Source organism: Anomaloglossus baeobatrachus, chromosome 6 (genome assembly GCF_048569485.1).
Source record: "Anomaloglossus baeobatrachus isolate aAnoBae1 chromosome 6, aAnoBae1.hap1, whole genome shotgun sequence".
NCBI lineage: Eukaryota > Metazoa > Chordata > Amphibia > Anura > Aromobatidae > Anomaloglossus > Anomaloglossus baeobatrachus.
In genome coordinates this window covers 289,986,435-290,008,220 of record NC_134358.1, presented here as the reverse complement: position 1 = coordinate 290,008,220, position 21,786 = coordinate 289,986,435, and the positions used below count along the sequence as shown (strand labels likewise).

The window sequence follows — 21,786 nt, the reverse complement described above, 5'->3', positions numbered from 1 at the left end:
TTAGTGCATTATCTAAGACACAACAATAAATACATAGAGCAAAAAATAATAAATTCATAAATCTTTTATAAAGTGAGTCCAAAAACGTTAGTTAATATCTAGTTTGTATCAGGAACCAAAGTTCTAGGCAAAAAAGATGGCTGCCTGATCGTCATTCCCTTTACAGTACACACATAGAAGCAGCAGGAACATGGAGGACAATGTACAGCAGTACTGAGCAGCGTTGCTGTGAATCCAGCACTTGGGTGAGGTAAAAGATTTGTTAAAAAGCTCAGCATGTTCTTTCTGTGCCTGGTTTCTAAATCTGCTTTTCTCCACTCTCCTCTCCATAAGAGCACAACCTTTTTTTAGTTTGATTTCCAAATTTTGTAATTGTACCATTCCCAAGGGCTGTATAAAATTGGAAGGGGTATTCTGATCTAAGAGATATAGTAATAGTACTTCATATTCCATAATCTAAAATACTAGCATTACATTTACGGTACTTCAAATATTGTAGAGAAATTGGATCCTCTGCTCCCCTACTTAGCGCTTCAGAAAAAAAAAGTCAAGAGGACCATACAATGAGGGCAGCTATCATTACAGTTTATGAGAGTAACTGAACATAGAGAAGTCAGAGGTGGCTGGGGCCTCCCAAAATGGCATCGCAGGCCACACGTGGCCCCCAGGTTGTGAACCCATGCCATAGGGTGTAGAGGCTGTGTAACCTGGCACCTTATTGTGCTCGCGTCTATCTAATCTTGAGCAAGAAGTTGTACTGTTTTTTGTAGAGTACTTGATGAGTTCCGGAGGTGGAGGAAACGGAAGTGGTGACAGTGGCAAAAGACGCAGATTTTTAATAACGTTTATTACATAGTTTGTTATATTCATTTGTACTACCAATTTATGTAAAGTTTACAATTACATTAACTTGTTGTTTTCTTTTTATATTTCAGAACTGTAGAAACTAACCTTTTGTATCCTTTCAACATTGATATTACACTGACCTGTAAGTGTCCAGCAATTATGCATTCTCTCCTATACTTTTTTTACATTTAGAAACGCTTGTCAAAATAATAGACTCTTCTCATCTCACTGACATATCCAGGACTCACCCACTTTTCTACATTACAATACTTTCCCTGTGCTATGAAGAGTCAAATCCCCTTCAGCCCCCGGGCATTTTGCGTTTTTGCATTGTTTTTTTTCCTCTCTTTCTTCTGAGATCCGTACCTTTTTTATTTTTCCGTAAATATTGCCATATGAGGGCATGTTTTTTGCGGGACAAGTTGTAATTTTAAATTAAACCATAAGTTTTACCATATAGTGTACTGGAAAATGGCAAACAAATTCCAAGTGCGGAAAAATTGCAAAAAAAGTGTGATCGCAAAATAGTTTTTGGGATATTATATTCACCGTGTTCACTATATGGTAAAACTAATGTGTTGGTGTGATGCCTATGATTGGTGCGAGTTTGTAGACACCAAAGATGAATACGTTTACTTGTATCTAAGGGGTTAAAAAAAATTCGCAAGCTTGTCCAAAAAAAGTGGCGCACATTTTGTGCCATTTTCTGAAACCCATAGCATTCTCATTTTTCTGGATCTATGGCTCAGTGACAGCTTATTTTTTGCGTCTCTACAGATGCTTCATTTTGATCACCTGTTATTGCATTTTGCGCAAAATTTGCGGTGACTAAAAAATGTAATTTTGACATTTGAAATTTTTTTGCTGCTATGCCATTTACCAATCAGATTAGATGATTTTATATTTGGATAGATCGGACATTTCTGAACACGGCGATACCAAATATGTGTATATTTTTTTAACCCTTTAATTTTCAATGGAGTGAAAGGGGGGTGATTTGATCTTTTAGGTTTTTTATTTTTTAAAACTTTTTTTAACTTTTTTTTAATTATTTTACTAGTCCCCCTAGGGAGCTATAGTGAGCAGCAATCTGATCGCTCTGCCATATCTCCAGATCACAGCTACAGAGCTAAGATCTGCAGATATGCTGCTTTACTTTCAATGGCGGCTGTATTCCGGCATTGAGAGGAAGTGACTCATGTTAGCTACAGGCATCATCACATGATCCTGTGCTACCATGGCAACCACCGGAAGTCACGTGATCATGTCACGTAACTTCCGATGGGGGTGGGATAAGTCAGCATAATGGCGGCGCGCATATACATCTCGCTGCCAGATTTTGGCAGCAAGATGTAAGGGGTTATTAGTCGCGGGTGGAAGCAATTCGACTTGCGACTATCAGGCACATATGTCAGCTGACGGGGATTAACCGCACACGATCCATGACGTACCCAGTACGTCATGGGTCATTAGGGGTTAAAGGTAATCTGTGAGAAATATTTCACTCCCCAAAACTATTTGTATGTGCATGTAGCTCTTTCAAAGACAAGTGCAGTAATACCTTTATATGGCCAGCCCGTTCCTTCGCTACTGAGAAATTATCATGTTAATTTATATGCAAATAAGCCTGTAGATCTGAAGCCTCCATCACTCCAGCTCTATTCTCAACCCCGCGTCACCTCCTCTTGCATGACTCATAGTTCCTTTTACTGAAGTCACACAGTATAGACTCTGTCAGTCAAGCAGGAGGAGGTGGCATGAGAATAGAGCTGGAGTGACAGAGGCTTCAGATCTACAGTCTCATATACAGTACAGACCAAAAGTTTGGACACACCTTCTCATCTCTAGAACAACTATTAAGAGGAGACTTTGTGCAGCAGGCCTTCATGGTAAAATAGTGGCTAGGAAACCACTGCTAAAGACAGGCAACAAGCAGAAGAGACTTGTTTGGGCTAAAGAACACAAGGAATGGACATTAGACCAGTGGAAATCTGTGCTTTGGTCTGATGAGTCCAAATTTGAGATCTTTGGATCTAACCACTGTGTCTTTGTAGAAAAGGTGAACGGATGGACTCTACATGGCTGGTTCCCACCGTGAAGCATGGAGGAGGAGGTATGATGGTGTAGGGTGTCAGGGCCAGGTGGACGGGCAGACCCAGGAGGTGGATCCACTGGGCCGAACTCCTAGATGGTGGTAAGGGGTCCGGTAGCTGGAGCACTATAGGCAGCAGAACAGTCCGTGCACAGGAGTATAACGGAGAAGTCCCTGGGACTACGGAGTCACTGGTGGTAGTCCGGGTGACGCAGCTCAGGTTCGGAAGCCGAGAAGATGTCAGGCGGGGTCCGGAACCTTTGGAGCGAGATGACAGGTCACCGCAGGGATCCTAGATGGTACGGACTGTCAGGATGGCAGATGGACTGCGTTCGGGGTTCGGTCTGGACCGGATGGCGAGGCAGGCACGGCTCTACAAGAGAGATAGGTGAGTATATACACATATACACCAGGAGACCTGACTCCTAGCTTAAGAAACACGAAGATCAGGCCCCGCCACCTTGGACATAAACCCCCTTTATACCCTGTACCTGTTTTGCATCATTTCCTGTTAATGGACGCTGGCCCTTTAAGAAAGGGTCAATGACCGCGCGCGCGCCCTAATGCGCATGCGCGCGGCCCGAGTGCCAGAAGCCAGAGCAGGAAGCTGCGAGGAGGAAGCAGCAGGGCCAGGATGGGGCTGTGAAGCCGACGGACGCCGGGTGCGGGGACCAGGACGCTGGGGACGCGCTGGCAAGGGGTGCTGGAGAGCGGGGAGCGGCGGTGACCGGACCAAGGAACCGGGAAGCGAGACGGGGGACCCGGGGAGCGTGACAGGTGAGCCGGAGGGCAGCACAGGGGACCCGGGGAGCGTGACAGTACCCCCCCCCCACGCCATCCTCCCCGCAACCGGGACAGGAAGGCACGGATCAGCGGAGTACCCACATTCTCCCGGGGCTCCCAGGACCTATCCTCAGGACCATACCCTGCCCAGTCCACCAGGAAGAACTGTCGACCCCGTACGGTCTTCATGGCCACGATATCCCTTACCGCATAGATGTCGTCATCGGCTATAGGAGGAGGAGCCGAACTGGCAGCAGCGGAGAAGGGACCCAGGACAACCGGCTTGAGCAGGGAGACGTGGAATGAGTTGGGTATCCTCATCGTGGCCGGGAGCTGTAGCTTGTAGGAGACCTCATTGATCTTGTTGAGGACTTTAAACGGCCCGATGTAGCGAGGACCCAGCTTGTAGGATGGTATCTTCAATCGGACGTACTTGGATGCAAGCCAGACTAGATCTCCAGGAGAGAAACACGGAGGATCCAGACGTCTCTTGTCTGCGTGTCTTTTCATCCGCAGGGAAGCACGCCCAAGGGACGCCTTGACAGAGTCCCAAATGGTTGCAAAGTCACGGGCTACAGTATCAGCAGCAGGGACATCCGAAGAAGGGGATACAGGCAATGGGACGGAGGGCTGAAGTCCGTAAACGACATGGAAGGGAGAGCTGGAGGAGGACTCACTGACGTGGTGGTTATGGGAGAATTCAGCCCAAGGAAGAAGCGTGGACCAGTCGTCGTGATGGGCGTTGACATAGTGACGTAAGAAAGAGGTCAATATTTGATTGACCCTCTCCACTTGGCCATTAGACTGAGGATGGTATGCAGATGAAAAGTCCAGAGTCACTCCCAGATGGTTGCAGAGAGCCCTCCAGAAGCGGGAGGTGAACTGAGTTCCTCTATCGGATACGATGTGAGATGGAAAGCCATGCAAGCGGAAGATGTGATGTATGTAGGCGTCCGCGAGTTCCTGAGCAGAGGGCAATCCAGCCATAGGGACGAAATGAGCCATTTTAGAGAATCGATCCACCACGACCCATATGACTGTGTGTCCGGAGGACAATGGCAAGTCTGTAATAAAGTCCATCGCTATGTGTTGCCACGGAACTGAAGGTATCGGCAGAGGCAGAAGACGGCCATATGGCAGGTGTTTGGGCGTCTTGTTCCTGGCACAAGAGGAGCAGGCAGAGACAAAAGCAGCGACGTCCGTGCGAAGGGATGGCCACCAGTAATGGCGTACAATCGCACCCCATGTTCTCTTCTGACCAGCATGACCGGCTGTTTTCGAGGCATGACCCCAGTGTAACACTTTTTGCCTGTCTGTCTCAGAGACATAGGTCTTCCCGGGCGGTATCTGGGCCAGGGTGACAGGGGCCACCAGAATGATTTTGCTAGGACAGATGATGGGTTGGGTAGTCTCCTCCTCCTGCTCCATGGGCATGAAAGACCTGGACAAGGCATCAGCGCGTACATTCTTGTCCGCGGGTCGGAAATGGAGCTGGAAATCAAACCTGGCAAAGAATAAGGACCACCTGGCTTGCCGTGGGTTCAGTCGCTGAGCAGACCGCAGGTATTCCAGGTTCTTGTGGTCCGTGTAAATGATAACGGGGTACACTGCTCCTTCCAGAAGGTAGCGCCATTCCTCCAGAGCCAGTTTGACTGCCAAGAGCTCTCGGTCACCGATGGTGTAGTTGCGTTCAGGCGCTGAGAAGCTCTTGGAGAAGAATCCGCAAGTCACCATCTTCCCGGAGGAGGATTTCTGCATGAGCACTGCTCCGGCTCCTGAGGAGGAGGCATCCACCTCCAAGGTGAACTGGCGGTTTAACTCCGGACGGTGAAGTACAGGAGAGGAGCAAATGCCCGCTTCAGCGAGCCAAACGCGGCGTCGGCCGCAGGTGACCAGTCCTTTGGATTAGCCTCCTTTTTGGTCAAAGCGGAGAGAGGAGCAGTCAGAGCCGAGAAGTGAGGGATGAACTGGCGGTAGTAGTTGGCGAATCCCAGGAAGCGTTGGATTGCCTTCAGTCCAGAAGGAGGAGGCCAGTTGAGAATGGAGGAGACCTTCTTTGGATCCATCTGCAGTCCGGTATCAGAGATGATGTACCCCAGGAAGGGGAGAGAAGACTGCTCAAAGACACACTTCTCATACTTCGCGTACAGACGATTCTCTCTCAGTCTTTGTAGAACCAGCTGCACGTTCTCTCTGTGGGTCTGGAGGTCCGGAGAGAAGACAAGGATGTCATCCAGATATACTACCACACAGAGGTAAAGAAGGTCCCGGAAGACGTCGTTCACCAGTTCTTGAAAGACGGCTGGGGCGTTACACAGGCCGAAGGGCATCACGCAGTATTCATAGTGCCCATCGCGAGTGTTGAACGCGGTCTTCCATTCGTCCCCAGAGCGGATGCGGACCAGATTGTAAGCACCCCGAAGATCCAGCTTGGTGAACACACGAGCTCCTCTAAGCCGGTCAAACAATTCAGGGTTGAGCGGCAGAGGGTACTTGTTTTTTACGGTGATTTGATTCAAACCCCGGTAGTCTATGCATGGGCGTAAGTCGCCCTCTTTCTTCTTGACAAAGAAGAAACCTTCTCCAGCAGGAGAGGAGGATCTCCGGATGAATCCCCTTGCCAGGCTCTCTGTGATGTAAGTAGACATGGCCCTTGTTTCGGCTGGAGACAATGGATATATCCGTCCTCGAGGTGGTGTAGTTCCAGGGAGCAGGTCGATGGCACAATCGTAGGGACGATGTGGCGGAAGTACCTCGGATTCCTTTTTATCAAAGACGTCTGCAAAGGACCAATAGGCCGAGGGCAGCCCCGGTAGGTTCTCTGGAACCGGAGGTCGTCGGATGGGTTGTATGGTCTTCAGGCACTTCTCATGGCACGAAGAGCCCCATCGGGTGATTTCGCCAGTGCCCCAGCTGACTGATGGTTCGTGTGTCCGCAACCAGGGAAGTCCCAGCAGGATTTGATGGGACATGTGTGGGAGGACGTAGAGAGCGATGTTCTCGGTGTGCAGGGCACCGATACGCAGTTCCACCGGCTTGGTGATCCAGGAGATGGTGTCAGAGAGGGGTCTCCCATCCACAGAGGCAATCACGAGGGGCTTGTCAAGTGGAGTAACAGGCACCTGGTACTTGTCCACCATGGCCTGCTGGATTAAATTGCCTGCTGCCCCGGAATCGAGGTATGCCTCAGCCGTGAACCGCGTCTCTCCCGTTGTCACTTGCACAGTCCATGTAACCGGGTCTGAGAGAGTCCCAGCACCTAGGGTGGCCTCTCCTACCAACCCTAGGCTTTGGAGTTTCCCGGCCTCTCAGGACAGGAGCGTAGCAGGTGTGTGTCCTCTCCGCAGTAAAAGCAGAGGCCCTTGGCGAGCCGCTCTGCTCTACGTTGTTCAGACTGCCGCACTCTGTCGATCTGCATGGGCTCGTGGACGGGGACCCCAGCTGTCGAAGACTGAAGTACGGCGGGCTTCTGCGGAGGAGAGGAATGCCGTACCGGTTGTCTCTCACGGGACACTTCCTTGGATCGCTCCTGAAAGCGGATGTCCACTCGAGTCGCTAGGGTAATCAGGGCATCCAGGGTGGTCGGTACGTCACGACCCGCCAGCTCATCTTTAATTCGCCCCGAGAGTCCTTCCCAGAAGGCGGCGGTTAGGGCCTCGTTGTTCCACCCGAGTTCCGAAGCCAAGGTGCGAAACCGGATTGCGTATTGGCCCACCGTCAGAGTCCCCTGACGCAGCCGGAGAAGAGACGAAGCAGACGCGGAGGCGCGTCCGGGCTCATCAAAGGTGCCACGGAATGCCTGCAGGAAGTCCTGGATGTTCGTGGTCACAGGATCCCCCTTCTCCCACAAGGGGTTCATCCACGCCAGTGCCTCACCCTCTAGATGGGACATGATGATGGCGACCTTGGCTTGATCAGAGGCAAACAAATGCGGCAGCTGCGTGAAATGGAGGGAGCATTGGTTTAAGAATCCCCTGCAGGTCTTGGGGTCTCCGGCGTACCGGGGTGGTGAGGCCAAACGAAGTCTGGAAGTATCTGAAGAAGTCGCCACGGGAGCTGGAGCCGTGGCTTGACTAGTGGAGGCCCGGGATGCTGAAGACGTGACTGCCGCTTGTAGCGTGTTCAGGTGGGCGTCCACAGAAGACATAAATTGCAGCATGCGGGTCTGAGTCTCACGCTGGCGTTGGAGTTCCTCCTGTACGGCTGCTAGTGCTGCAGCGGGATCCATCGCCTGATCTTACTGTCAGGGCCAGGTGGACGGGCAGACCCAGGAGGTGGATCCACTGGGCCGAACTCCTAGATGGTGGTAAGGGGTCCGGTAGCTGGAGCACTATAGGCAGCAGAACAGTCCGTGCACAGGAGTATAACGGAGAAGTCCCTGGGACTACGGAGTCACTGGTGGTAGTCCGGGTGACGCAGCTCAGGTTCGGAAGCCGAGAAGATGTCAGGCGGGGTCCGGAACCTTTGGAGCGAGATGACAGGTCACCGCAGGGATCCTAGATGGTACGGACTGTCAGGATGGCAGATGGACTGCGTTCGGGGTTCGGTCTGGACCGGATGGCGAGGCAGGCACGGCTCTACAAGAGAGATAGGTGAGTATATACACATATACACCAGGAGACCTGACTCCTAGCTTAAGAAACACGAAGATCAGGCCCCGCCCCCTTGGACATAAACCCCCTTTATACCCTGTACCTGTTTTGCATCATTTCCTGTTAATGGACGCTGGCCCTTTAAGAAAGGGTCAATGACCGCGCGCGCGCCCTAATGCGCATGCGCGCGGCCCGAGTGCCAGAAGCCAGAGCAGGAAGCTGCGAGGAGGAAGCAGCAGGGCCAGGATGGGGCTGTGAAGCCGACGGACGCCGGGTGCGGGGACCAGGACGCTGGGGACGCGCTGGCAAGGGGTGCTGGAGAGCGGGGAGCGGCGGTGACCAGACCAAGGAACCGGGAAGCGAGACGGGGGACCCGGGGAGCGTGACAGGTGAGCCGGAGGGCAGCACAGGGGACCCGGGGAGCGTGACATAGGGGTGCTTTGCTGGTGACACTGCTGGGGATATATTCAAAATTGAAGGCATACAGTACCAGCATGGCTACCACAGCATCTTGCAGCGGCGTGCTATTCCATCCGGTTTGCGTTTAGTTGGACCATAATTTAATTTTCAACAGGACAATGACCCCAAACACACCTCCAGGCTGTGTAAGGGCTATTTGACTAAGAAGCAGAGTGATGGGGTGCTATGCCAGATGACCTGGCCTCCGCAGTCACCAGACCTGAACCCAATCGAGATGGTTTGGGGTGAGCTGGAGCGCAGAGTGAAGGCAAAAGGGCCAACAAGTGCTAAGCATCTCTGGGAACTCCTTCAAGACTGTTGGAAAACCATTTCTGGTAGTCACCTCTTGAAGCTCATCAAGAGAATGCCAAAAGTGTGCAAAGCTGTAATGAAAGCAAAAGGTGGCTACTTTGAAGAACCTAGAATACAAGACATATTTTCAGTTGTTTCTCACTTTTTTGTTAAGTATTTCATTCCACATGTTTTAATTCATAGTTTTGATGCCTTCAATGTGAATCTACAATTTTCAGAGTCATGAAAATAAAGAAAACTCTTTGAATGAGGTGCTGTGTCCAAACCTTTGGTCTGTACTGTATATATATATATATGTATATATATATATATAGAAATATAAATATAAATAAATAAATATATATATATATATATATATATATATATATCTCAATTCACACGCTGACTTCTCAGTAACACAGCAACCGACTGGCCATGTAAAAGTATTGCTGAACTTGAGTTACATATGGATATAAAATGTAAAATCCTGGAGATTCTATTTAAAGGGGTCTCAAAAACACGTTTGTTAAATAAACTTACCAAGTAAGTCTACTGTACAAGGTTTATATTCATATATTTTTTATACATAAAGAAATTACTTCTCTATGCATGATATTTTCTTTGTGCCTAATTTGTCATAGGAAAAAGAGAATAAAATACAATGTATATACAATGATCAGCTACAAGTGAAAGTTCATCCTTTAAAATAATGAGGTTTTAAGTCTTGATTTTTGTTCTAATTAATCTCATATCTTTGAGGATATTTTTCGGAAACGGAAGTATTAATCCCCTGCGTCAACCTAAGTAAATTATAGTACCTGCTGGTGCCACTAGGTGGAGCTAAGAAGCTTTATGCATACTGTGTTAATTATTGCTTTCCGTATAAACTGTTCTCAGCAAACGTCTTCCCGAATTGTCTAAGGGCAGCCAGAAATCATTTAGGGCAATCATTTTATTATCCAACTAAACATTTATCCCTTGTGGATACAGCTATTAAGCGAGCCAGGATTTGACATAGATGCATGAGGGCACAATTTTGTGTGATGAGTTGTGTTTTTAGATGGTTTAATGTTTTGTGTTTGCATTATTATGTAGAAAAACTACAGCTATGTATCAATACTTTTTTTGGATTAAGTGTATAAAGTGTGTGGTATAATTGTTGACGTTATGCTGTGAATCATTACTACTACGGTAATACCAAACTTCGTTTTATTCACTACTATGCTTTATTCTGAATGTCAATTTTTTTCTGTATCGATGGAGCTGACTGGGGGCCCGTTCCCTGGAGGAACAAGCAGTATTTTGAGTTGGAATTATTAGTACATACACAATTTTGATCTTTTTTCCTATTTTTTTAACTGAAATAAAAAAAACAAAGTTCTGTTTTTTAGATTTTTTTTCACACCCTTAATTATACAGAGAAAAGACACATTAGTTTTATAGCACAGGTTATTACAGATACACCTATACCAATTATTTGTTAAATCATTTTGAAATAGAAAAAAAAATATTTTATTTTTAAATGTTTTAAAATATTATTTTACTTTTCCATTTAGTCCCTTTAAGGATTTGACCATATAATCACTTTAGGAGCATAACTAATGCTAAGGGACATAGCTAAGATACTGAATGCCATGGAGCGTGCCAATAAACTATTTTACCTTGGTCAGTGTACTCCACATGATGGAAAGCCTTTTTATAGCTCTGGATCAACTGATTCCTGATGTAATATAATGTAATATTTCCGTAGTGTATTATGTCTGTCAGTGTAAAACTGACTGGGACTGTGTTAGTCTCAGTCTCTGCCAGTCCCAGAAGTAAAAAAGTGGCTGAGCTTGGAGAAGTGGTGGCATGTTGGCTCAGTGGTTAGCACAGCAGTGTTGCAGCGCTGGGGTCCTGGGTTCAAATCCCACCAAAGACACCATCTGCAAGGAGTTTGAATGTTCTTTTTGTGTTTATCTGGGTTCTCTGGTTTGCTTCCACACTCTAAAGACATACTGATAGGGAATTTAGATAGTGAGCCCCGATGGGGACAGTGTTGCCAACGTATGTAAAGTGCTGTGCTATATAAATGAATAAATATTATTATTTATAAATTTTCCAACTGCTATTGAAGCTTATTGGCATACCAACCCTTTCCACTTAAATGCACTGGTCACTATTGAAAGTGGCATCGAGAGCTGTTGCACCACAGTGTCACCTGTAATATATAGATGTCACCTGGAATATATAGATGTCACCTGTGCCCACCCCATCTCTCAATCCATACATATACAGTGCTGTGCATTAAATGTAGCACTGTCATTATACAATAGATCTCCCACAAGCAATTGTATTACATGCATAAGATTTGGTGCACTGTATCAGAAGTCACAGACAACTAAAAATGAATTAGGAAATTAGTACAAGTTTTTGGATCTACTTAGAATTAAAAAGAGGTGGTTAAAGGAAATCTGACTCCAGGTTTTTCCATCTGAAAGCTGGCAAATACCATGAATCTAAAGATGTGTCACTTACTAGACTGCTTGCTGCAATTTTGATAAAATGACTATTTTCCCTGCTGCAAATCTACTGGTTCACTGAATGCTAAGCCCTTTGTACTATGTGCATAGGAAGAAAGCTGCCAATCAGGGGTGGGGTAATCAGAGCTCACGAATATGAAGAACTACATGGCAGCAGGTTTACTAGTCCTCCAGTGATAATTCCCTGCTAATAAAACAATGATTTTATCAAAATTACAACAAGCAGTCTAGTAAGTGACCAATATACTAGAATAAGAGTATCTGTCTACATTATGCGGCTCGCAGATTAGGTGGCAAAATCCTGGTGACAGATTCATTTTTAGGATAGATATTCACTTCAAGAATGGTCTACAGTCTGAAGCATAAGACACAACTACAACTTGAAGAAGACAGGATTATCTTCTTAGACGTGGATTCAGTAATATATTCTTAAAGAGGTTGGCTACTACAATTTTTAATTGGACTGTTCCCTGGATAGGCCATTAACATCTGATCTTTAAGGGTGTGACACCTGGCGCCCCTCCTGATCCGCAGTTACCTACACTGGCCAGAAGTTCTCAGATGCTGCCGGAACAAAGCGTTTCCATCATTTCTATAGTGACCGTGGCTGGGTACTGCAGATCCACCCCCTGTGTACTGGCAGTGTCTGGGAATTTCCGACCAGAACTGGTAATACAAGGGGCAGCTGATAAGTCTTTGGCTTTGGGATCTTTCTTTCTTTCTATGGTAATGAATGTTACATCACATGAAAGCCTTATGTGCCTAATATATGTATTTAAAATTTTTTGTTGGTTGCTTATGGCAACAGTGTTCTACGCAGGCGGGAAAACAAAATGGCAGAGTCTAATGAGATATTCACAGCAACTGAGAGCAGAGAAGTGATAAAATTCTTGTTTCTGCAAGGAAAGTCCATGAAGGATATTCATAGTGATATGTTGCAGACATTGGGGGATCAATGCCCTTCATATTCCACAGTTAAGAACTGGGTTGCCAAATTTGAAACAGGCCACTTCAGCACCAATGATGAGGAGAGTCCTGGACGACCGAGAGTGGTTGTTGTTCTGCAGAACATCGATGCTGTGCACAACCTCGTACTGGAGAATGGACGAATTTCAGCAAAAGCAATAGCAGACCTCATGGGGATTTCCTGTGAACGTGTTTGTGTCATTACCCATGAACATTTGGACATGAGAAATCTACAGTTAGGTCCAGAAATATTTGGACAGTGACACAATTTTCACGAGTTGGGCTCTGCATGCCACCACATTGGATTTGAAATGAAACCTCTACAACAGAATTCAAGTGCAGATTGTAACGTTTAATTTGAAGGTTTGATCAAAAATATCTGATAGAAATTGTAGGAATTGTACACATTTCTTTACAAACACTCCACATTTTAGGAGGTCAAAAGTAATTGGACAAATAAACCAAACCCAAACAAAATATTTTTATTTTCAATATTTTGTTGCGAATCCTTTGGAGGCAATCACTGCCTTAAGTCTGGAACCCATGGACATCAACAAACGTTGGGTTTCCTCCTTCTTAATGCTTTGCCAGGCCTTTACAGCCACAGCATTCAGGTCTTGCTTGTTTGTGGGTCTTTCCGTCTTAAGTCTGGATTTGAGCAAGTGAAATGCATGCTCAATTGGGTTAAGATCTGGTGATTGACTTGGCCATTGCAGAATGTTCAACTTTTTTGCACTCATGAACTCCTGGGTAGCTTTGGCTGTATGCTTGGGGTCATTGTCCATCTGTACTATGAAGCGCCGTCCGATCAACTTTGCGGCATTTGGCTGAATCTGGGCTGAAAGTATATCCCGGTACACTTCAGAATTCATCCGGCTACTCTTGTCTGCTGTTATGTCATCAATAAACACAAGTGACCCAGTGCCATTGAAAGCCATGCATGCCCATGCCATCACATTGCCTCCACCATGTTTTACAGAGGATGTGGTGTGCCTTGGATCATGTGCCGTTCCCTTTCTTCTCCAAACTTTTTTCTTCCCATCATTCTGGTACAGGTTGATCTTTGTCTCATCTGTCCATAGAATACTTTTCCAGAACTGAGCTGGCTTCATGAGGTGTTTTTCAGCAAATTTAACTCTGGCCTGTCTATTTTTGGAATTGATGAATGGTTTGCATCTAGATGTGAACCCTTTGTATTTACTTTCATGGAGTCTTCTCTTTACTGTTGACTTAGAGACAGATACACCTACTTCACTGAGAGTGTTCTGGACTTCAGTTGATGTTGTGAACGGGTTCTTCTTCACCAAAGAAAGTATGCAGCGATCATCCACCACTGTTGTCATCCGTGGACGCCCAGGCCTTTTTGAGTTCCCAAGCTCACCAGTCAATTCCTTTTTTCTCAGAATGTACGCGACTGTTGATGTTGCTACTCCAAGCATGTCTGCTATCTCTCTGATGGATTTTTTCTTTTTTTTCAGCCTCAGGATGTTCTGCTTCACCTCAATTGAGAGTTCCTTAGACCGCATGTTGTCTGGTCACAGCAACAGCTTCCAAATGCAAAACCACACACCTGTAATCAACCCCAGACCTTTTAACTACTTCATTGATTACAGGTTAATGAGGGAGACGCCTTCAGAGTTAATTGCAGCCCTTAGAGTCCCTTGTCCAATTACTTTTGGTCCCTTTAAAAAGAGGAGGCTATGCATTACAGAGCTATGATTCCTAAACCCTTTCTCTGATTTGGATGTGAAAACTCTCATATTGCAGCTGGGAGTGTGCACTTTCAGCCCATATTATATATATAATTGTATTTCTGAACATGTTTTTGTAAACAGCTAAAATAACAAAACTTGTGTCACTGTCCAAATATTTCTGGACCTAACTGTATCTGCAAAGTGAGTCCCCAAATGTTTGATAATTGATCAGAGAAGCATGCGAGTGAAAACTTTTCGGTCCATTTGTCAGCGTTTCCTTGACTGATAAGAACTTCCTGGATCGATTGGTCACTATGGATGAGACCTGGATTTATTTGTATGACCCTGAAAACAAGGAGCAGTCAGCAGAGTGGAGGCACAGTGGTTCTCCTCGTTCAAAGAAGTTCCGGCTGCAAAAATCAGCCACTAAGGTGATGGTGTCTGTGTTCTGGGATAAGGAGGGCGTGCTGCTAGTGGACTACCTTCAAAAGGGTTCCACCATCACTGCAAGGCATTACATTAAACATTTGGACCAATTGAAAGCAGCTCTGGAGGCCAAAAGGCGCGGCAAGCTGTGCAAAGGAATCTTGTTCCTGCAAGACAACGCCTCCACTCAAACTGCACAAGTGACCACTGCAATACTGGCAGAGCTGGACTTCCAGCTGGTTGACCCCCCCATCTTATTCACCAGATTTAGCTCCCTCCGACTGTCAGCTGTTTCCAAATGTAAAGAAACACCTCAAGGGTACCACATTTCACACCATTTCTGAAGTCATGGTTGCTACGGATGCCTGGTTGGAGGCACAACTGAAATCCTTGTTTTTGCTAGGCTTACAGAATTTGGAATACTGCTGTAAGATGTGTGCTGACATCAGTGGAATAAATGTAACGTTTCATCATCCTATCTAGTTTCTTTCTGGGTAAAGCCAAAGACTTATTAGCAGCCACTCATATCATCGATTAATAGCTTATCCTAATAATACACCATCGATAAAAACAATTGTGGCCAACCTCTTTAAGCGATAGTGAATGTAAAGATGCAGCCGCACCCAGGCCCTTTTGCATTGAGAGGGCTTTGAGGACCCTTTGTGGAGGTGCTGTGATCAACATTTTTGTGCCAGCAATTTTTTCTCAAAATAACAAAGGAATCCATGTTCCAAAGCGAAACTTCCCTACAGCATGTAGTATACAAATGACATTCTGTAATGGGACACACTCGAGTGCTGGATCAAGGCAGTTCCGTATTGCAGGAAAAATAACCATGAAGTTTCGGATTTTCCTACAGCATCAGATCATTTAAAAGTACTTTAGGCAGAAAAATACAATGATAAAATTAATTTTCAGCTAATTTCAGTATTGTTTAGACTGTTACATAACATATCTACAATGGCTTGAAAAAGTGTTCATACCCACTGAACTTTCCACTTTTTTCTTGTTACACCCACAAACCTTTGTTAATTTTATTTGGATTTTGTGTGATATACCAGCACTAAATACCAATTTTTTAACCAAACCCTACTTTACTCTTCTCCACAATTGTATCCCTTACCTGTCTGGCGTGTTCCTTGGTTTTCTTGGTGTTATTTGATCCCTAAAGTTCTGAAACAAACCTCACAGGCCTTCACAGAACAACTGTAGTTATACTGAGAATAAATTACACACAGGTGGACTCAATTTACTAATTAGACGACTTCTGGAGGCGATTAGTCACATTGGATTTTACTTAGGGTTATCGGACTTCAGAAGGCTAAATACAAATGGATGTCACAATTTTCAGATTTATGATTTTAAAAGATTTAGAAAACCAAGTATTTCTTATACAGTTCACAAATACTACTTAGTGTTTGTATATCACATAAAATCTCAATAAAATACATTTAAGTTTGTGGGTGTAACGTGAAAAAATGTGAAAACGTTCACGGAGTACGAATACTTTTCTTAAGGTACTGTGTAGAAAATGAGCTACACTGTTAAAATAGTAGAAATGTAAAATGTATTTACCATTTTTCACTTTATATACAGATATATTCTGACAATGGAGAAACTTTCTATATACATGACATTAATGACCATACTTATCCTCAGCAGCTTCTTCCATTATCCAGACCTGCATTCCAAACCCTGCTGATGGTTATTAGAAACAGTCATACTGCACACTGCTATTCCGAGGCACTTACCTGTTCCGACATCAAACTGTGGGCTGATTGACGTCAACACATGTATAAAAAAGCATAGAGAATGCTCTTTGCAGAGATTGGAATGGCATAGATTTTATAATCCATCCCACCAGGCAGTGAATACAGATATAGATAACAGTGGGCAAAGGATTCAATAGTAATTACTAAACACAGTACCTTTGCAAAGTTGCTTAATTTTTTTTGGAGGTTTTATTAGTTGTCTATGATTTTAGTAGCTTTTCAAGAAATACTGTCAAGTTGATACTGATCATACTGACAGAATGACAATTTCACGTTTCAGTTTCCAATTTACCATTCAAAGATCTCAACCAATATGGCTGCATTTCCTGTTGTCATGTTGGCTTAAAGGGGTTTTCCTACAAAAAAAAGTTCATTTTAATCAATAGATCTTGGAATAATAATAATTTCCACAATTAGATGTGTTTTAAAAAATTGTTCCTGTGCTAAGATAATCTTCTGTATGTGTCCCTGCTGTGTACTGTGTAATGGCTGTGTCTGACCGTACAGGGACATGATCATACCACATCTCCTAGGCAAAAAAGGAAGGAAAAAATTATACAGACATTACAGTTTGGGATTGCAAATAATTATTTTTTTTTTAGGTAAAACATTTTTTAAAAACAGGCAAAGAAATGCTTTACCCTCACAAAAAGAAGCAGCTGTAATCCCGTACTGTGCTAGCTGTATAATCTCTTTAGAGTCTACCACTGCCCAGGAGATGTGATATGATCAGGCCATGTCCCTGCATGGTCAGACACATCCATTACACAGTACATAGCAGGGACACATTTATAAGATTTTCTCGGCACAGGAACCTTTTTTTTAAACACATCCAATTGTGGAAATGATTATTATTCCAAGATCTATTGATTAAAATAAACTTTAAAATTAACTTTGTTCATGGGAAAACCCCTTAAATTGTTGTATCAATCACAACAAAATAACACAGAATTACCAAACTTTGACAATTGTTCAAATTTTTGTTTGATTTCACAATTGTGAAATTGTATGTGGTCCTTTTAAAGGACCACATACACATTAGATTAACATCAGCCAGACCCACTGATATCGGTGCACTCGGCAAACAGTCTAAAATGTATGAGGATGCCATAACCCTACCCAACAGTTGATGTCAGGGGAGTTAATGATCTGCCATGTCTAATTTCAGATAGCCGATTTTTTTGTTCTCGGTGAGATAAGCCTCCTCCAGAGGTGTCTGGTAGTGACTTTTTCTTGGACCACACAGGTGCACTTGGCAGTGTCAAACAATCCTGAGTCTGGAGGAGTCGGGACAGATAACTGATGGTTGAAGCTGCCAATTGTGTTTGGGAGCTTACAATGGTGTATCTTACTGTAATGTAGAGCAGAGCTTATTAGCCTTGTGCTTTAGCAAACTGTAACCACAGTTCAAGTATTACTCAATAAACAGCAGTTCTAGAACTGAGCATAGAATGATCTGTTTAGAAGGTGATGTCGATTCATGGTTTAGTCATTTTATTACATAGAGTCACAAAATATAAAATCAAGACCATCAGCGGTACAGTACCTGACACATCCAGATGCTCCAAGTTGGGACATAATGAGACCACGTCAAACACGGCCTCATTAGAGATGTTATAACAATTGGAAACTTCGAGTCTCCTCAGTTCTGGACAACACTGGGCAATAGTGTAGAGCCCTCTATCGGTGAGCCGCCTGCAGCTACTAACAATTACCGTCTCCAACATGAGACAGACGTTGGGGGTATCCTGACAAAGTCTACGTGTCAACACTTTTAAAGCTCTGTCCACACTTAATGTTTCACCAGTCAGTCGAATAGTCCTCCATAACCGAGGGTCCCAGGCTAGGTTATACCAGCGTCGGCAAACTCGAGCGCACCGGCAAAGTTGGTTTGTAGGTAGATATGAGAAAATCTGAATTAGGCATTGATCTGGCAACCGGTCGATGTTTGCCTGTTCCTTTTGATGCTTCGAAGCAAGGCGTATCAGTGGATGAGTGAGTCGTGTGGCAGGTGGTGAGTGGACTATCGCCACTGTCTCGCCTGTGATGGAAGATGATGAAGTAGATGATCCTCTCCCATTTTGGAAGCTATGCAGGTTTTTGGGGCATATTAGTGCAGGACTTGGTGTGCTGAGTGTCCGCATGCTCATGTCCGAATCTAAAAAATATAGAAAAGAAATTATATAAAACTGATATGAAAATATACAGTATGTTATTAAAAATGTTGTTTCTACATATGTACCAGCCACATTATCTACAGTATTACTAATGGATATGGACACATTTGACAGCATTTTTTTAAATTAAGTGCATGTATGTTGGGCAGAAAATTATTTTTACATGTTAGGTTATTTAAACATTTTGCACCATTTGCTTTCTACAGACTCTTTGTTGCTCTATCTATTGCTGGCGGCAGAATAGGTTAACTGAGAATCTGTCAGTGAGCTGGGAGAGCTTATAGCTCTTATCTTCTGTCTTCTGAGCTTCTCAGAGCTAATTTATGACCAAAAGAAAGTGGAGTTGAACTTTGTGGTCATATATCAGCTGAGATGAGCTCAGAAGATGGCAGAAAATAACATTATATACAAATTTCATCAATAACAGAATATTTTTATAACAGGTACATATGGACTCCAGCCAACATTAAATAAAGTGTTAGTATCAATTTATGTCACTTGCTAAATGTATATTCCCATTACACCGTACCTCAGAATAAATAATAAATAAAGGTTAAAAATCTGAGTCTTTCAAAAAAAGAGATTGGGAACATAAAAGGAGAATAAAATGTGACCGTTAAATGGGAAAAAATGTTGTTGGAGTACAGTAATTAATCATTTAGAATAAGAAAGGCATAATCCCTACTTCTTTTTGTCCATAGTTACAGAAAACTTGAGATGCTGATATATTGACAACATAAACAAGTGGTCCACTGTCCTGCACCACACCATGGAAGTAGTGCACTGTCCTGCACCGCACCATGGAAGTAGTGCACTGTCCTGCACCGCACCATGGAAGTAGTGCACTGTCCTGCACCACACCATGGAAGTAGTGCACTGTCCTGCACCACACCATGGAAGTAGTGCACTGTCCTGCACCACACCATGGAAGTAGTGCACTGTCCTGCACCGCACCATGAACGTAGTGCACTGTCCTGTACCGCACCATGGAAGTAGTACACTGTCCTGCACCACACCATGGAAGTAGTGCACTGTCCTGCACCGCACCATGGAAGTAGTGCACTGTCCTGCACCGCACCATGGAAGTAGTGCACTGTCCTGCACCGCACCATGGAAGTAGTACACTGTCCTGCACCGCACCATGGAAGTAGTGCACTGTCCTGCACCACACCATGGAAGTAGTGCACTGTCCTGCACCACACCATGGAAGTAGTGCACTGTCCTGCACCGCACCATGAACGTAGTGCACTGTCCTGCACCGCACCATGGAAGTAGTGCACTGTCCTGCACCACACCATGGAAGTAGTGCACTGTCCTGCACCGCACCATGAACGTAGTGCACTGTCCTGTACCGCACCATGGAAGTAGTACACTGTCCTGCACCACACCATGGAAGTAGTGCACTGTCCTGCACCGCACCATGGAAGTAGTGCACTGTCCTGCACCGCACCATGGAAGTAGTGCACTGTCCTGCACCGCACCATGAACGTAGTGCACTGTCCTGCACCGCACCATGGAAGTAGTGCACTGTCCTGTACCGCACCATGGAAGTAGTACACTGTCCTGCACCACACCATGGAAGTAGTGCACTGTCCTGCACCGCACCATGGAAGTAGTGCACTGTCCTGCACCGCACCATGGAAGTAGTGCACTGTCCTGCACCACGCCATGGCCAACCTCACTAATCTTGCAGCACATTTGCAGAACCCAGAGAAATTAGATTGTGTCCGATGTTGAGTATTCCACTAGCCTCACTTTTCTTCCAGTAGTCTAGAAAATATTTTGTAATGAAACCTCTTCCCTGAATAGGTGAGACTAGAATAACGATGAGCTGTAAAGGAATAGTAAATCTGCATATGCCGCCAATCGACCATAACAGACATTTTTAGTACATCTTCATCTGCCGTAAAACAATAAAGCATGAAAATAAACTATTTTAACTCTAAACTGTTAAACAAATCTTGAGCAATCCCTAACAGTGCTCCTCTTGTCAATCTGTCAGTGAAGAGGTAAATTCTGGTGCCAGCTGTTTTATGAGCTTTGTGACAGCTACTGACATTAAACTTGGGAGTTTCTCCATGAGTGGGACTGGAGAGATAACATGAAGATTATGTGTAGAAATGTACTTAAGCCTCTAGAGCTATCATCTCGTTTACTTTCCAATAATTCTCCATGTCAAGATCACCTCCTGGGTGGCCTGTCTCCGGTTCAGAGGTTGCTGAATTACTGCGAAAAGTCAGGCACATCTGCACATATTCACATGTGATTGGCTTGGGGCAGTAACGAGTACACAGCAAAAATTATTCCAGGTTTGGGTTTGGTGGAAATTTCTTTAGTAAATGGCCACAGTAATATATAGTCACAATTGTCACTTACATGAAAACAATAGCTAAAAGTATGTACAATTATTTTCTATATTATAAAAAAAGGTTTAAAAGAACTGAAGTCCTCTGTGGTTGATACCTTTTAATGGCTAACTGAAAAGATGGTAATAATAGCAAGCTTTCCAGACTACTCAGGTCTCTTCATCAGGCATGGTATAACACAAAATCTGAAGAGTCACATATTATACACAACAGGACAACAGGACTCTTCAGATTTTGTGTTATACTGAGCCTGATGAAGAGACCTGAGCAGTCTGGAAAGCTTGCTATTATTACCATCTTTTCAGTTAGCCATTAAAAGGTATCAACCACTGAGGACTTCAGTTCTTTTAAACCCTTTTTTTTTTTTATCTCTACTGGCTAACACGGTACAAAGATATATTTTACCTGTTTCTATATTATATACATACTAAAATATATACATATATTAAATACATATTAACAATAGTATGTAGAATTATTTACTATATTATATACATAGTAACATACATATGCATATTTTATACAGTGCCTTGCGAACGTATTCGGCCCCCTTGAATTTTTCAACCTTTTCCCACATTTCAGGCTTCTAAAAAATAAAGATAATAAATTTAAATTTTATGGTGAAGAATCAACAAGTGGGACACAATTGTGAAGTTGAACAAAATTTGAACGAAATTTATTGCTTATTTAAAAATGTTGTCAATGTTGTCTTAAATGACTGATGATGATAAATATAAGCCACCTGTGTGTAATCAAGTCTCCGTATAAATGCACCTGCTCTGTGATAGTCTCAGTGTTCT

General features: G+C 44.2%; 1 protein-coding gene across 1 annotated transcript in view; it reads right to left on the bottom strand.

The window, feature by feature from the left end:
- FBXL7 (F-box and leucine rich repeat protein 7) overlaps window positions 1–21,786 on the bottom strand; it is a 362,238-nt gene that overhangs the window by 6,874 nt on the left and 333,578 nt on the right. The window contains exon 3 of the mRNA XM_075314874.1: window positions 17,990–18,601. Coding sequence (XP_075170989.1) covers window positions 17,990–18,601 — 612 coding nt within the window. The remainder of the gene's footprint in view (window positions 1–17,989; window positions 18,602–21,786) is intronic.